Raw genomic sequence first — 19,091 nt, 5'->3', positions numbered from 1 at the left:
TACAATCTGTTTTCTGGGATTGACAGCTGTGTTTACTAACAGGTGTGACTCTCGAATTTCCCATTCAGCATAGCTGTGAGTTGAATCCTTCACGAATAATCAATGTCAAGCCTTTTCTCTTCTCCCTGTAACAACAGTAGAAGTGACTAAACAAGAACATGGTAACTTTTTTTAAAATCACAATTTACCTTCTAACCCAAACTCACTCTCGAAATGCATGTGTATCCTGAAAAAAGGTAAGCTTGGTTGTAAAATGTAAATAATCACATTTTCATGTGAATAATCTGGGACAATATTCAATCTCATATGTGTCACTGAGAAGTTTGATTTAACTGAGTTCAGACTTTTTTTTGCATAAGCGATCAAAAATGAATGCTTCCAATACGTAATTGATGATTTATTTTTTACACGTGTCTTCCTTAGCTAAATAATGCTGTTTGTCACTCTGATTTGAATAATGTTGTAGTTGATTTTCTAGTTGTATTTATTGTAATATTAAGGTTGATTTGAAACATTCACTGTAATATAGCTGTTTTTGTGCCTGAGAAATTAACTGACTATCAGAGCTGGGCAGATTACTCACAAATTGTAATCCATTACTGATTTCAGATTTCATGACAAAAATTGTAGTCAGTAACGTTGTCACGAATCCGGTCCGTGGTTTTCCTTCTACTCGCCACCAGATGTCACCCTCATGTCGCCCCGGACTACATTTCCCATCGTCCATTGCACTGATTACACACAGCTGCAACCATTCACACACTCTTTATAAGCCATGCACTTCCCCTTTCTGGTGGCCGAGTATTATGTTGGGCTTACCTCTCTCCAAGTGGTAGCACATTACGGAGCCATTCATAGCTTCCTTATGTCTGTGTTTAACACTTTCTTAGCATTAGCACATTACAGAGCCATTTTTAGGTTTCCCTGTTTTCTTAAGTCTTGTTTCATCTGGTCTGTTTCGCCACCTGCCTTGGATCTCTCGCCTGTCTGGATTAACCCTTCGTCTTGCCGTATTGGACTCTGTTTGCACCTCGATTGTTCTATCTGTCTGTATGGATTACCCCTTTGCCTAGCCCTTTGGATTACGTTCGCCGCTGACTTACTCTCGCCTGTTTAAAGGATTACTCTTGTGTCTTGCCTATGCTGTACCTGTCTGCCATGTTCAACCCCTTGCCTGTGTATGACCATGTTTTGGTTTACAAATAAAAGCTTGCATGGATCCGCCCACTTCATGCCTCTGTTGCTCCATTACAGAATTGCTGATTTTAGGTTGGAAAATGATGACTGATATGAATTTAAATTGAAAACTTGTGTACAACATAGTCGGGTAAGCAAAAATATCTTTTTTCATATATCACTACATTGCAGTGATTTGATAATAGCATTAAACCATATTGTGGTCTCACAACTATGCGCTGTTAGAACATATAAAGTTGCCACACTGCAAAAAATTATTTTCTTACTTAGATTTTTAGCCTTGTTTCCAGCCAAAATATCTAAAAATTCTTAAATCAAGAAGGATTTTCTAGACAAGTAAAAAATATTGTTTGTTTTTAGAAAAAAAAAAAGAAGTTAAAATTAAGTGAGTTTTTGCTTGAAAAAAGCAAAATAATCTGCCAATGTGGTAAGAAAAATAATTTAGTTTTCTGGTTGTTTCACGCAAAAACTCACTTAATTTGGACTTTTTTTGAAAACAAGACAATAATTTTTACTTGTCAAGAAAATCCTTCTTGATTTGAGAATTTTTAGATATTTTGGCTGGAAACTTTTTATATACTCACCACTGCAGATTTTACTACAGAATTTGACAAATGTGAAAATGAAATGTCAACAGGTCTTAGTGCTTTGTTCAAAATTCGTAACCACTAATAATAGTTTTAAGTATGGTGGCACACTAATGTTTAATGTAAAGGGTCTGTGCTGAAAAAGGTTAAATTCCAGGTATGGAGACTTGGTAACTGAAGCATTATTACATTCATAAAGCAGCTCAGTCACCATTATGTCCTTGAGTAAAGCACTTGGGCTCCGGGGGGACAGTCCAATTAATGCGTTGCAAATCGTTTTGCTTTAAAAGCATCTGCTAAATGATATGTAATTTAATATGATGTACTATGTGTCTCAAAATAGCACCTGAAGCTCCTGTCAAGATACCTGCTAGTACGTCCCTTAAACAGCAGTAAAGAATTAACACTTGAGAAATCTCCTGTGTGTTTAAAACAGGCAAACATCAGACTCACAAGTGTTTAGAGCTCTAAGCAACGTCTGAAAACCTTTCTAGTGTATAGACACGTTCTACATGTTGTGAACGCGATGAGGGGCTTATAATTGAACTGTCATTTCGAAAGGAAAATTAAAACTCTGATTATTCTGTAGTTACAGTGATAACCTCCTCAAGGGGTTCTAAACTCAGGAAGTCATCATGGTAAAAATATTCCATTGCATCTGGAATGAGCCTTATCGTATTTAATTTCTCACTAAGGTGTAGTTCTGCTAATATGAAAGTTATTTGCTTGGTGACAGTTGGGGCCTGAGTATTTAATAACTGCAAGAGCATCGTCACTTCAGCGTACATCTGTTCCACAATTCCCCAGTTAATCGCACCTTTAACTAGCTTCATTTGGAAACCTTTTTTTTTTTTTTCATATTAGATTACAACACATATGAGAACCAGTTGTGTTTTGGTGTCAGTGACGTCAAAGCTTGCACAGTGCATTTTCAATTTTGCAAATAAATTAATAAAGTCAGATAAGACCCCTTACCAAAAAGAAGTATACTTCAAGTATACTTAAGTAAAGTTCAAGTATATTTTTAAGTATTCTTTATGTAGTAAGTATACAAATATTATTGTAATACTAGTATACATTTAAGTGTACTATTTAAATACTCCTTGGAACTAAATTGGCCCACTTTCTAGTATATAAAAGTATAGTTTAAGTATAACAATAGTACACTTTGAGTACACAACTAGCTTACATCTCTGTTTTTAGTTTGTACTGCAAGTATACTAAAAGTGAACTTATAGGTATACTGATAGTTTACTAATTCAATACTTTATGCATTTTTAGTACAGTAAACTACTATTTTTGTAGTTTTATACTGCGCGTATACTCGCAAAGTTTTCTTTAAGTGAACTATACATCAAACTTTAAGTATACTCCCTATGCTAATTTGTATATATTTTGTTATATGAATATCTGAACATACAAAACATCAAAAGAAAGAACAATTTATTCCATAATGTAACACAGTTTTCCATATCTATGGTTTTGATGCTGTTTTATGTCTGACGCTTATGCTAGATTACATGTGGGAGCATCCGTTGTTTCGGTTTCTTCTTCACTTTTGTTTTGTATATTTTCTACAGGAGATGTGCAATAGCACCCCTAGCGTATAACAATGAAAACACAGATTCTCAGAGTGCAAGTATAGCTCAAATATATTTAGACTTTTTCTAATTATAAGTCAGGTATATTTAAATGTGATTTAAAGTATATTTCTGAGAAGTATATAAAGAATATGTTTGAGAAGTACATAAAAAGTAGACTGAAAGTATAATTTCCTATTTTTTAGTTTGAAAGACGTATACTAATAGCACACTTGAATAAACTTCTTTTTCGAAAGGGACAACAATGCATGCTAGTCGCCTGTGAAGAATTTTTGATTTTTAGCTTTTAAAAAGAGTGCTTACTATGAATGTAATGTTTTTGGACACTGAACTGCATGCAATTTACAAATAAATGAAAATGTATTATAGTTTAAATTTATATTAAAAAATATCATTTAAACTTAAGAACTCAAAAGATGATGCTGATAGCTAATGAGTATGGAAAAAACAATATGGGGGTCAATTACTACCAGCAACTGTTTGGTTACCAACTTTACAATACTTATGAGATTAAGTACACTACAAGTGCACATTCAATACAATTGAGCACACTTCTTTACACAGAGTAGCAGGTGGTATTAGTAGGAGGGACCCTTTCATTCTAGAGAGAATCTGACTGAGTCATCAATATTTTCTAAGAGGAAAAACCCTGTGGCCACATCCAAAATCACATACTTACTCATTAAGTACTACAGTTTACGAAAAACTTCATGACTGTTAAAAAAAATATGCTCTATATAGTATGAATGTGTGTGGTATGAAAGGAATCCAGACATACTATATCTGCCTCGTTGTCATTGTCACGATACTTATTGCATCAGTTGCGTTGCTTCACTGCTTCTGTTGTAGGTCTTCTGATTACTTTTTGCCTACTTTTTCTCTAAATACTATAGTAGGAAAGAAGGCAAACTTGTATGCAAATAATACATGCCAAATTTGCTTAACATCTTTATGGCCTCAAAACTAATTGACACAAAACTCCAATTTGGATTTTTGGGGCTCTTTGATTAATGGAAAGCATTTTGTGTCAGACACCCTAAAAACCAGTGGTGTAGTCTACGTGATACGCAGGTATACGCCATATACCCACTAGAAAAGGTCAAGGATTTGCGTATACCCACTTGAAAAAGCGTAAGGACATGTAACAACATGATATTGTGACATAATTTTCACACTTTCATTCATAAATTAACCACATCTGTCTTGCGAGGCGTATTGTTTGACTTGAAGCAGCGATGTGTAGACCAATCGGCTGCTTCTATTTGAAGATTAATGACATATGAACTATTAAGGCTTCCGTAGCCTCCTGCTGTGACCTGGATCTAACGTCACCTATCAAGCTTGGTGGTCATTCTCGGCAGGAGTTTGAAATCACATTATGCAAACCAGTAAATGAGATATGAATTATGAAACGAAAACAGATTCGAATTACACTCTTTCAGTGTTTTCACAAGCCTGTCCGTCTCAATATACTGTACGACGCGGCATATATTCACATCAAATGCTAACTCAGCGGCAGAGTTCCACTCACGCAAAGATGTAATTTCCACTGGGGACACGCTTTTCAAAATCCTGTTGGTGTCCTCCCACTTTTGAATGGTTTTGTTAAAATAATCTCTTGTATTGTAGAATGCACGCTCTGCGCCACAGAGAGTTTCGCACAATCGTTAAAACGAAACCAAAAGTAAAACGCGTACGCGCATTCAAAAGCAATTTTAATACCCCACGTTTAGAGAGTGACTCCCCAATGTGCGCAAATTAGGCTACATAACATATCTAGGCTGTTATTAGTATGTGGGCAATTATAGGTTGTGTAATTGTCTATAGCTCTAGATCATGCTTGAAAAATTCAGTCTCTATTTGCACTTTGAATATTGAAGATGGTTTAAAAATGCAGTGGTTTTCCCATGCTTAAGGCGTTAAAATAATAAAAAAAGGCTTTCAGAATCAGCCAATTTGCTTGTAAAGCATCAGCAATAAGAATCAGCCATGAAGAATCAAGATTGGCACATTACTAAAAAAAATTGGGTGCTCCTAATTTTTTTTTTTTGGTGCTCCTAACTTTTTGAAGTTGGGAGCACCAGTGCTACCAAGTAAAAATGTTAATTTCGAGCCCTGAATTTATTGTTAATAATAGTTCCAACTTGCACCCCTAAATGTGCATTGAAAATTGACAGCTCATAAAACTTGCTAAAAGTAAATCAAAATGTTGATAACACATAAGCAGTGTTTCAGAATGCTCTCAATTACATATAGATGCATCCTGTATGCATTAATGAGTGTGGTGGCGTTTGGGGTGTTGCTCTGGGATGGGTGAATATGGGGCTGGGAGGGAAAAATCACAGTATACTCACTACTAAAAACTAGACTACACCACTGCTAAAAACCAATATAACTTTACATAAATAGATAAATATCTATTACTGACTTGTCAGCATTTACAAATAGTCATATCATGTTAGTAATTTGAAGTACAGCTTTCAAATGTCTAGCAGATCTGGAAGAAACTTGCACCACTCCTCAGCCCTTTTTGCTTCCAACAGCATTCCCACAAAGTACAAAATTTCAGTTAGAATATAGTCATTCATCTGCTCTTATAGGGTTTGGGACTATAAGTGCAGCAATCCTTCAATAGGCAAATTGCGATGGTGGCAATTATAGCCGGATACAATTACGAAAGCTCAAGTCAATTAGCTGGGTGAATCTATTTGGCCAGGAACTGCAAGTCTTTCATGCCATATTCATTAGCATAGCAAGAGTTCACAGTAGGGAGTCCATTGTGCATGCTGAGTGCAAACCTACCTCCCAGGATATGACCAGCTCATGCCTGCGGCCGTTCCCCCCTCTCACGTTGGCAGGGGCTACTGACGGAACTGCAGACACAGAAATACTGCAATGTAATTGTGCATTATATTATTAGTTCAAACTTTCTATAAGCTAAAACCTGTATGCAAAAATGTGAGTGTTGCATTGCTTCCTAATGAATACTAATGCTTAATTAATGCTTGGCTGTTAAGACAGAGGAGGAAAATTTACTCTATAGGTGTAACTCTCAAAACCACAACTATATATTACTATGTCGAGAAACATTATAGCACTCACTGATCACATCTGACAGCTTGAGTCACACAAACATAAAGAGAAAAAAGCTAAACGAGAATAGTTTAACCAAAACTGTCAAATACTCTTAAGTATTTATAACTTATAACTTTTAAGGTGTTCTTTTGTGGGATAATAATATTACAACCTAGGATCATTATGCATTTGGCAGATGCTTTTATCCAAGTCAACTTCTCCTGCATTCAAGGTACACTTTATATGTTGTGTACCTGTTATGACCTCAAAACTATTTTTTTAATGGCATTTGACTTATACATAGTGATGTTAATTTTACATAATCAGCTCCATATGTATGGCTTTTCTGACGTAGTAAACTTGCTCTGTAGCACACCTGGTATTGCACTGCAGTGATGCCGAACACTCAAGTACAAGTCCCGTGAAACACAAGTCATGATAAAAGAAACCAAAGGCTTGTTAACACTGTCAGTTAGAAGTAGAGTTTAGTGTATCTGATTTGTTTTGTTTATTTATTTATTTATTTTTTGGATACTTTGGATACATTTTATTATGTTTTTAGTTATTTTGTCAATTTCAAAGCTCAACAGCTTTGGGACAGTAAATAATGAAAAAAACTTTTCCTTTTAAAAAAGAAAAACTAATGAACAGTGGCATACAATGAAAACTGCAACAATTCAATCGGATTTAAATGATGATAAAAAAAGTAGCTGTCACTATATTCGTATTTTGGGACATTTCGTTGCTGCGTAATCAGGCAGGCCTGCTGAATGTTTTTGAACCAAAGCGTGTTGAAGCGAGGGTTTTGTTCTCCGTAAATAGAGAATTCTGCAGCCTCTTTGCCTGAGGGCACAAGTGCCTTTCTGCTTCAGCTCAAACACAAAAACTTGTTTAAATTCATGTAAGCGGCTTATTTTCCACTTCTCCTCCAATTAAAATAGAACCAGGGTCACCCTGGATGTTCAGATGGGTGACGGCAGTCGTAAAAATGTGTCACAACACGCAGCTACACGATCCCCCGAGTGGAGGATAAACGAGGCTTGAGAGAAGACTGTTTGTTTATTTAGATTTCTGTTCTGTTGGAGGGCATTTAGCTCAGTGACATTCACGGGTGAATGAAACAATGACAGATACCTGCTTCCTTAGTGCGGACCGCTCTGGAGGGGGCGCTCGGGTCGCCTGTGCCTATGCCGTTCGTGGCCACCACCCGAAACTCATACTCCACCCAGGGGTTGAGCTCCACTGCCATGGCGGACTCCATGTTTCCTGTCACTGGTTCTGGATCTGAGGGGGATGTGGAGCACAGCGGGGAGGTACCAAAACAAGTGAGGAATCAATACAGCTTAAAACACAAGCATCTACTGAGACTAAATCCTTGTACACTATGGCTTTTAAAAGTAATGTGAGTAATACAGTATGCTTGAGCTAAACACACACAAACAAAATACATTCTGAGAAACAAAACTAATTGCTAATACATATTTATACATACAGACAAAGAGAGAGAAAGAGAGAGAAGCATATTTCACAATGCAACTTTCCCCAAAATTCTTGATACTGTAATACAAAAAATTCTAAAACTGAATCTGCACAATGTGTACTGTTGAGTTGTAAATTGTATTACAATAATCATAAAACATAGACATTTGGTAATATAACTAATGCTGTATATCAGAGCGCTGCCTTTGTACATTGGACTGAATTGCTTTGCAACTTTCATGATGGGTATTGTTGTTTATTAAATATAAATATTCAATAAATACTGTTTCATATAAATAATAGTAGTACTTAACAATAGTATTTGGTATTGAGAAGCAGTCTGTTTTAAGTTATTACACCATAAATGATGCCAAGAGACTGTTTTTATGAGTGGGTCAGCAGTAAAGACTTTTATATTGTACGAGACTGAAGCGCTGTTGTATACAAGGATGTTATTTTTACTTTCAACAACACATTGTAAGACGCAGCCAACAAATGCACTGAGTAGCGCTGTCATCGGAAATCATCTTTAACAGATAAAAAAATAGTATGACAAATCGCTTTTCTCAGCGGACACTCAAACTAATGTTTTATTGTAAATATGAGATTGAACTGAAGAATGAATGCTGTATCAGATGCAGGTAATCGCACTCGCTCAGTCTATCTATCGCTCATAATACTCTAAGCTTTTAATATAGTAATCCAATAAGCCTTCAATCAAGCATCTCAGCGTTCCTGTGTTACACTTTATTTTAAGGTGTCCTTATTACAGTGTAATTACACAAATAAAGTACTGAATAATATTAATTTACTACATGTACTTATTATATGGTTAGGGATAGGATTGGGGTTTGGCTTGGGTTACTTGCATGCAATTATGCACAATTTATTGTTATTATAATAGTAAGTACATGTAACAAGGACAGATTAAAATAAAGAGTTAGCATTATTACTTTTAAAGTGATGTTTTCAATTCAGTAACAGAGGTTTAAGAAGTGGAATTTTAATTATTGGAATTAAGTATATTTATAATCAACATTTGTCTTGCTTTTGGAACATTTCATCCATCAGTTTTCTCTGTGCTTGTCACAACACAATGCATTCTGGGATTGCCTTCTTTTCTAAGAACATATGCCATGCTCATTATTTAGCCAGAACAAACAATTACGCTGCCTATGTTTTGGAACAGCCTTTGCATTGGAAGCGCTCCTGTGATGCTTTAAATGCTGCAGCTCACTAAGCTGTGGAATGGAGCCAGCATCTAGTTTTCTAACATCATAGATCGATTTTGAACAACTTAAAAAGTCAATAATTTTCATTTAAACCAGCTAAGCATTAAGATTTACATTTCTGCAACAATGAGGAATACAAAATGCTTCTGATTTAAGAACAATTTCAACATCAATACCCGTCTCAGACACTGCCTCTCTAAAACTCAGATTTTTGATGACTATGCCCTTGTGAAAAAGAAGTGTGCTGTATTGAATGTCCACTTCTAGAGTACTTCAAATGTAGAAGTTTGTATGTATGTATATGTAGTCGATATTACAACTTACAAATCACATACACACGCATGCATACACCTATACATAACAGCTTTAATACAAATGAAATATACTTTAAATGACCATAAATTATTGTCTGCACTTTTAGCAGTACACTTACATATTGTACATACTGCAATGACAATATAATTATGAAATGACATATAAATATGTCCTTAAGCACTGCTTAATAGAGTCAAAGTAGTACTCTAATGTTCATATAATTGTATTTAAAATAAATTGCAACTGTAATAGCATCTAATTTCAATTAAGATGCAGCTAAGTGTATGAAATCATTACATGTAAGTACATTCTTTTAAAGTATATTTTTTCCATAGTACTGTGTGTGTGCTCTTTTTAAAAGAATGCTGAATTGTACCTTTCTTTCCTCACATGTATTCAGTGCATTAGAGCTTACGTTTCTCTGTGTAATTGAGCTTTGAACAAGAGACCGAGAAATGTTTCCATTGCTTCTAGAAAAGGGAATTTGTAAATTTGATTTCACTCATGGTTTGTTCAAGTCAGTACATAAGACACCAGACACAAGATTGTGTTTGCCCAGAGGACTGGCTCCTCATTCTACACACCTCATTTCAGTCCAGACACACACTTGGCAGGGGACCAAACCTCTGGGCTAACTTCTGTCTACAGTTAACGGCTGTACATAACCTGTGGGACCAGAGCCCTGCTCCAGGCGTGAGACTGCGAGATGATAAACTCCCAGATGCTCTCCACAAAATTTCTCTCCTTCCCCCCCTCTGGCTTACCCTGCCTTATCGCACTGTTTCTCTTCTTCATCCTCTCTATACTTTCATACTTCAGGTTTTCTTTTTTCTGTCCCTCTTTGACCACATACACCTCCATTTCCATTGCATTCCTCTGAGTTTTCGTTTTCAGTTTTAGTGTGCTTTACTGGCATGTCAAAAACTTTACAATCGTATTGCCACTGGCAATTTAAAGCTTTTTAAAATGTTGTACTGTATGAGAATCCTGACATTAACCAATGGTGTAAGTTTTACAAATATATTTAAATAATAATGACATATAAGTGTCAGTACAAATGACACAGTTTGGTTTACCATAAATGCTTGCCAGTACTTTTTCCACAAGATTTTGGAGTGTTTCTGTGGGATTTTTTGCCCATTTACTTAGTAGGGCATTTGTGAGGTCAGACCAGACGTCACATTGATTGAAAATTGTCCGTCACTGACATGATTTTTTTTATCAGTGATGGAAAAATCTGAAGGCCGTTCATCACTTTGACAGATTACACTGAGGGTGATCTATTGTAAATTGTAACTGTTATTCCCACCCCTGTCTAGTTGGTGGCAAGTGAGCTCTAGTGGCAGCACAGCACAAGATCCAGAACAAAAATGAAACTGTCATGAATCTTTTACAATGCGTTTGATTACGCACAGGGGAGTATACCCAGTTCTATCACGCCACATTGAAGAGTGCCTTTATTGCTTGAATTTTCTAATGAAATGGATAAAATTTAAAATCATCAATTTCATATCAAAAGTAACAAAGCACAGAGTTTAGGATGGGAGGCACAATATTTACTGTTCATTCATCAAAAGACCAAAACATCGATTGGGATTTAAGAATCGATATTGGCTCATAAAAATAAGAATCTATTAAAATTGAAAAAATTATTATTTTTATACCCAACCCTAGTGTATTTTGTTGTTTCTAGTGGACTCTGCTGGCACTGCAGATTGTGGTGTTCAACATGAAAAGTGACGCACAATCGCAGTCTCTGTTCTCTTCAAAAATAAATAAATCCATAAACCTATATGCTTGTCCTGTAAGTTCATGATTAAACATGAAAATGTGAACAAAAATAAAACCAATTTAATGTGTTATTGAAATTAAAATGATGGCTAATAACAGATGTCTGTCAAAATGACAGGCAATGTTAAAATCTAACGCAACCTCTGGGACACTGCTGTTGGATGAAAAGGCCTTGCTCACAATTCCATTTCTTCCCAAAGGCATTCAGTGGGGTTGAGGTCAGGGCTCTGTGCAGGCTAGTCAAGTTCTTTCACACCAAACTCATCCAACTATGTCTTTATGGACATTGATTTGTTCAACGGGGAACAGTCATGCTAAAATAAAACAGTTTTTTTTTTTTCTACAAAGTTTTTCTTCACTAGAAGTAAGGGGCCTACCCCAACCCATGACAAAACAGCCCCATATATTTCCATAACCAAACCTCACAGTTGGCACAATGAAGGCAGGTAGATAACGTTTTCCTGACATCCACCAAATCCACACTCGCTCATCAGTCTGCCAAACAGTAAAGTGTGATTTGTCACTCCATATAACAGGTTTCCATTGCTCCAGAGTCCAGTAGAGGCACTACATGCACTAAATCCAACACTTGGCATTGCTCTTGGTAATGTGAGGCTTGCATGCAGCCACTTGGCCATAGCAACTCATTCCATGAAGCTCACACTGCACCACTTTTGTCCTAATATTAATGCTAGTGGAAATATGAAACTATTTAGTTATAAATTCATCAAAATGTTAGCAAATTTTACACAATATTCTATCTATCTATCTATCTATCTATCTATCTATCTATCTATCTATCTATCTATCTATCTATCTATCTATCTATCTATCTATCTATCTATCTATGACTGTAACAGAACACAGAAGTCACGGTTCAGTACATACCTCGGGTTTAGGGTCATGGTTCGATACGAGTTCGGTATAACAGGAAATGTCTATCTATAAAAGCCTAGCAAACTAGCCTAGCACATGCTAACAACATGATAAAATATTTAGGAAAATGTGCTAAAATATGCTAACAAGACGCTTAAACATGCAATTCCTTGGTGAGAAAATGACACTTAAGCTTTATTTGGAGGCACACAACATAATGAGGTCATGTGACAATAAAGTAGCATACTACTGTTGAAACATTTATCATGGCATAACGGCTACTATTTCACTTACTATTGTTTTGTACTAAACCATGAACACATGCAATAACAAGTATGCTATTTCACTTTGCTCTGGTTGTAAACAACACTTTTTAGTAAATGAAGTAATATTCTGTGCATACTGGAAATCTGCATACTGCATATGAAAAGGAAGTGTGCTTGTTTATATTGAATTTACACTACAAGTGCACATTCAATACAATTAAGTACACTTCCTTTTCAGATGCAGTTTTCATATCTATAAAGTACAATTTAAACCAGTGTTTTAATCAGTGCACATTGACAATACAAATAATTGTGAAATCACATATAAAGATGTGCTTGTGAGGCTTGTGAGGCTTGTTTATATTGAATTTACACTACAAGTGCACATTCAATACAATTAAGTACACTTCCTTTTCAGATGCAGTTTTCATATCTATAAAGTACAATTTAAACCAGTGTTTTAATCAGTGCACATTGACAATACAAATAATTGTGAAATCACATATAAAGATGTGCTTGTGATGTGCGCTAAAGAGTGCTACTTAAGTGGGTAAAAAACTAAAATTGAAGTGTCTAAAAACAGTACGTTTGCACTAAAGTATACTTTTTAAAGTAAATTATTTAGTATTCCAGTATGAACCTGCTGTCTGAACTCTACACATCAAGTTACTGTGTAGCTGCAAAAGTCAAACTCTGCTAAAGTTTGTTGCATCCCAACAGTCTTTGTTGCTCATGTCACCTTAAATTTCTTATTGGAAATGGATGACTTTGAATGCTTTGTCAGCATGAACGCCCCTTTAGGCCTACTCTATTCCTAGAAGAAGACTGCAGAGTAAAGAACATGAAGTGGTAGCAGTGTTTAAACACTCCAAAAGAAAAAAGATTTTCCCCTCTGCCTCCTTGTTTTAATCTGACTGGCTTCAGCACTTAAAGCATTATGTGCACACTAATTGTGTCTTATCTCGTTTGCTGTCAGCCATGTGGAATGTTCAAACTGAAAAGAACAATTCATCCATAGAAAGTCGACATCATTGCATGAAACTTTGCTATTATTCAAAGCTGACTGCTAATATTTGAACAGATGACACAAAAAGCTGTTGTCTTTGAATAATAGAAGACAATTACAAGTGGAATTACAGTCAAGGTATCCAAAATAAAGCTATTTAAGTCCTGTTAGTACTAAAAAATAGAGACTTATTTATCTGACTATTATCTAATAAATGACTAAAAAATTACAGCTACTGTAGATAACTGGGTGAATTTAAACATCCTCTCAGGAATAATGTCTAGATTTTATACATTTTGTTTTCACAATGATACTGTTTGTTCTGTTCTATATTTGAAATATATATTTTTTTATTTTAGGATTCAATTCCAGCTAATGGTAAAGTTAACCTACTAATAACCTTCATAATTAATTTCCCATCAGATTTCAGCCAGTGACATTTAAAAAAGCACAACAGACATTTAATGGAGGCCCACTGGGCTCTTGTCACACATCCTTCCTTACAAACAGATGGGAGGAAAAGTCAACTCCCAGCGCTTGAGTCTGCATTCAGAAACACTGTTAGCAGTCATACAGTATGCTGAAAGCCAAATGTTTGGAGAGTGATCTTATATAACACGAAATATATCTGAGTATTTGAGTCAGTGGCCATTAAAACTTTCATATGCAACCGGATAAGTTCAAACTGGGTTTGAAACTAACTTTAAAAGAAATGATATACAGAATATATAACTCTTTTGAAAGAGGTTTCATATGCTTTTGAGCTCTAATGCTCAAGGCTGTATTTATTTAAATATATAGTAAAGCAACGTTATTGTGAGTATTGTATTCACAATATATTTATATTTATATATTTATATAAGTATTTATATTTGTTTAGTTTTTCTGCTTAATATATTTTTTTAATGGAAACCATGATACATTTATTCAGGATTCTTTGATAAAAAGAACAGCAGTGATTTGAAATTAATATTTTCTACAACAATAAAAAATATATATTTACTTTCACTTTACTTTTTTATCAATTTTATGTGTCCTTGCTGAGTAGAACTATTTAAAAAGGCACAGCAAAACTGTTTAATTAATAGTAAGAAATGTTCCTTGAGCACCAAATCCACACTTGAATAATTTCTGAAGGATCAAGTGCTCATAAGAGTCATAATGGCTGCTATATATTTGTATACAGTCTGAACCGCTCATGTCACTTGCATCACTTAAACACACACACACACACACACACACACACACACACACACACACACACACACACACTGTGACATTAACGTGTATGAAAGTGATTACCGGTTTTCACTGTTTGCCAGCCCAGAGAGACAGGACTACGTGCTTGTACATTGTAGGTGGTGATTGGACTGTGGTTGTCAACGCCGTGGCTCCATGACAACGTCGCTGTGGTATCCGTGATCTCCTCTACAATCACCACTCCAGGAGGTCCAGGAGGGCCTGGAAACAAAAGCCACCACCCAGTCAAACTAAAGTAAATGATACGTTCAACAGACTTTCACACAGTTTTTAATCATGATTAGCTCTTCCATTATTTTAAAATCATATCTGGCCATCTTTCCTCTGATTTTCCACTGATTGGGAGGACCATGTTTTTGAACACTCAGTAGGCCTTTGCCCCTAATTAATGTTTTGTAATAGAGGTGTGTCAATCAATACACTACTGGTAAAATGTTTGAATAATTACGCATTTATAAATACAGTGTAATATTTTGAAATAATATTACAAGTCTAAAAAACTGTTTTCTATTTGACTTTATTTTAAAATGTAATTCATTCCTGTGATGGCAAAGTTTACTCTACTCTTTAGTGTCAAATGATCCTTCAGAAATCATTCTAACACTGTGTCCTAACTACACGCCATGCTACAAGATTCCAGTGAAAAGCAATTGACAATATGCACAGAGCATTCTTTAGAACTTCCAGATAATAATAAGCCAGCGTGTACAGTAAACTTACACTAAAGCTCATTTCATATGTGCTATATATAGGTGGAGACTCTTCTACTGCCTCATTCTTATCAGAAACTGAGAAAAATAATAATTGCAACATCGTAAATAATGATAGCAGCATGAACATTCAGTTTCATATTATTTAACAACATATCATTTAAATGCCTAGCCTGGTAATCCCAGAAGAGGACTTGCATAGTTGTATATTTAAATGCTGACAGCTAAACACTATCATAATGTGTTTAGGCTAATGTTAGCTAGCTAGCGATACTTCTCTTCAAGGACATCTTAATCGTATTCTTGATAATCAGTAACTTCTCTTCATAGTCATGGACGCATTTTTAAAACCTTGTAATATGTTAATAAATTGCAATAAAATTCGTTTCAAAGATTCACTTTTCATTCATAAAGATGACAAGGGGAAAAAAAGTATTTTTAAGGAAAACAACCTCTTTTAAAGATGAAAATGACATGAAATTTCCCATATAACCAGAAGATGGCAGCAGAGGATCAATCATTGGCTACAGCTGCCATTTCAACTCCCTAGTTGTTTCAAGATGTCTTGCTTTTCAATTTATTATAAAATAACTAGTATAAAAAATTGTAGTACTTTTACCGCACTGACGTATATAGTATATCAAGTGCAGAAAGTCACTAAAATAAATAAATAAATAAGCTCTGACACAAACAGCCTACAAGGGTGAATTACTTAAATACTTATATATAGTTCACTACAAATTAAATAAGTTAAATATTAATGGTATAAGAATTAAATAATGTACTCAATATGAATTTGAAATATTTTATATAATTTAATAACTACATCTTTTAAGCTTTATCTTGAACTGTTGCTATATTTAACCAACACAAACTTGTAGTTTTGTTACTTTGAATTAGTCTGAATCATTTGATGCACAGCTCTTTTTTTGACATCAGCTTGTCAGATGTTTCATATGGTTATTACCGTCAATCATAGCAATGACTTGCACATATTTAGCCAATTTACTAGATGGATTATGTAGAGTGTAAAATGGATTATGTAAAGAAAATGAGCTAAGTACACTCCTATTACGGCACAGTACAGTTGACTGGAAATGACTTAGCTGGCTTGTCTAAAACAAGGAAGTAATCCATGCATATGGTCAATTCTGCTGTCCACAACAGACGCGATGTGACAGAATCACAGCCATTCAGAGGCAGAAGTGCACTCCATTTCAAATGAAATGGATACATTTATAATCTACATCATAAATATTAAACCTTTTTTAGATTATTAAAACTACATACTGAGTGACTGATACCAGCTTTGTCATGGAAAACACTTGTTGCTTTGTATTGAGTTCTTATTGATTCTGCTTAAATGTATTTTCAAGATCTGAGGTAAACTATCGATTGTTGCTTTCATTATGGCTATAAATATCACACAATAAGATATTCAAACTCACATTTGAGACTTTTTAACATTGAGTAAAGCACATAATAAGTACCTTAGATTTTAATTGTCATAGTTTGTATGCTGTCGTTTCAGCCACGATGTCGCAGAAATAGAAACCGTTTCTAAAATAGAAATTTTGCGTGTCGCCGTTGCGGTTAGTTAGGACAAAAAAACTTGGATTAACACGGAAAATGCTAGAACATGGTGTAATATGACAATTTTTTTTTTTTTCAGGATACTTTGATGAATAAACTCAAAAGAACAGCATTTATTTGAAATAAAATTCTTTCTTTTGACATTCTAAATGTCTTTGTCACTTTTGATTAGTTTCATTTTATTGATTGTTTTTTATTAACTCCAAACTTTTGAATGCAAATGTGTCATGGCTTTCACAAAAATATAAATTTTCAACATTGTGATATTAAAAATGCTTTTTCAGCAGCAAATCAGCATATTAGAATGATTTGTAAAAGATCATGTGACACTGAAGACAGGAGTAATGTTGCTTTACATCACAGGAATAAATTACACTTTAATATAAATTAAAATAGAAAACAGTTATTTTATATTGTAATATTGTAATATATTTCTTCGCAGCCCGGCAAAACATATCCATTCGAAAAACTAACAGAATGCATAGCTGATATTAAAAACTGGATGGCGAATAACTTCTTACTGTTAAATTCTGAAAAAACAGAGGTATTAATTATTGGACCTAAAACCTCCACAAGTAATGACCTAAAACACAGTCTAATACTAGATGGCTGCTCTGTAAATTCGTCATCATCAGTTAGGAACCTAGGCGTCCTATTCGATAGCAATCTCTCCTTTGAGAGCCACATTTCTAGCATCTGCAAAACCGCATTTTTCCATCTTAAAAATATATCGAAATTACGACCTATGCTATCAATGTCAAATGCTGAAACATTAATTCATGCGTTCATGACCTCAAGGATAGATTATTGTAATGCTTTATTGGGTGGTTGTTCTGCACGCTTAATAAACAAACTCCAGCTGGTCCAAAATGCAGCAGCTAGAGTTCTTACTAGAACCAGAAAGTATGACCATATTAGCCCGGTTCTGTCAGCACTGCATTGGCTCCCTATTAAACATCGTATAGATTTTAAAATCTTGCTAATTACTTATAAAGCCCTCAATGGTTTAGCTCCTCAGTACTTGAACGAGCTCCTATCGTATTATAGTCCTTCACGTCCGCTGCGTTCTCAAAATTCTGGCAATTTGATAATACCTAGAATATCAAAATCAACTGCCGGCGGCAGATCATTTTCTTATCTACCGCCTAAACTCTGGAACAATCTACCTAACACTGTTCGGGAGGCAGACACACTCTGTCAGTTTAAATCTAGATTAAAGACACATCTCTTTAACCTGGCTTACACATAAAATCATTAACACATTTCTATAATTCAAATCCGTTAAAGGATTGTTAGGCTGCATTAATTAGGTCAACCGGAACCGAAAACACCTCCCATAACACCTGATGCACTCGTTGCATCGTAAAAAGAATGGCATCTACGCTAATATTAGTCTGTTTCATTCTTATTCCGAGGTCACCGTAGCCACCAGATCCAGCCTGTATCTGGATCAGATGGTCACTCCAGTCCCCCGGATCCAGTCCGTACCCAGCTTAGATCGTGGATCACCACCTAGAGATGACTTCAATAGCCGTGGATGTCAACCAGATGAGCTCCAAGGCGGATCATCAATAAAGACCTCGTCAACCTTGACGGCCATTGGCACTACACCACAGGATCCTGATGAGTTCTCTACAATCAGACATTGGTACAAACTGTTGTTTGGTCTGGCCAGAGGAGAACTGGTCCCCCGACTGAGCCTGGTTTCTCCCAAGGTTTTTTTCTCCATTTCTGTCACCTGTGGAGTTTTGGTTCCTTGCCGCTGTCGCCTCTGGCTTGCTTAGTTGGGGACATTTTCCAGCGATATCGTATACTATTTGAACTGAACTGACGATGATATCACTGAATTCATTGATGAACTGCCTTTAACTGAAAATTGATTGTTACAATAATGCGTTACTTACACACTATTGTTCTGTTTAAATACTGTGCAGTTGCTTTGACACAATCTGTATTGTAAAAGGCGCTATATAAATAAAGGTGACTTGACTTGACTTGACTTAATAATATTTCACAATATTACTGTTTATGTATTACTGTATTTTTCATCAAATATATGCAGCCTTGGTGAGCAGCAGAGATGTTTTTCAAAAACGTAATTAT

The 19,091-nt window shown here is 35.3% G+C and overlaps 1 protein-coding gene across 1 annotated transcript in view; it reads right to left on the bottom strand.

The window, feature by feature from the left end:
- LOC141346184 (contactin-5-like) overlaps positions 1-19,091 on the bottom strand; it is a 79,963-nt gene that overhangs the window by 25,462 nt on the left and 35,410 nt on the right. Inside the window, exons 7-9 of the mRNA XM_073851094.1 lie at positions 14,728-14,886; positions 7,595-7,744; positions 6,188-6,258 (exon numbers count right to left, since the gene is read on the bottom strand). Coding sequence (XP_073707195.1) covers positions 6,188-6,258; positions 7,595-7,744; positions 14,728-14,886 — 380 coding nt within the window. The remainder of the gene's footprint in view (positions 1-6,187; positions 6,259-7,594; positions 7,745-14,727; positions 14,887-19,091) is intronic.

Source organism: Garra rufa, chromosome 11, assembly GCF_049309525.1.
Source record: "Garra rufa chromosome 11, GarRuf1.0, whole genome shotgun sequence".
NCBI lineage: Eukaryota > Metazoa > Chordata > Actinopteri > Cypriniformes > Cyprinidae > Garra > Garra rufa.
The sequence above is the reverse complement of the archived record's forward strand: the minus strand, read 5'-3'. Positions and strand labels throughout refer to the sequence as shown.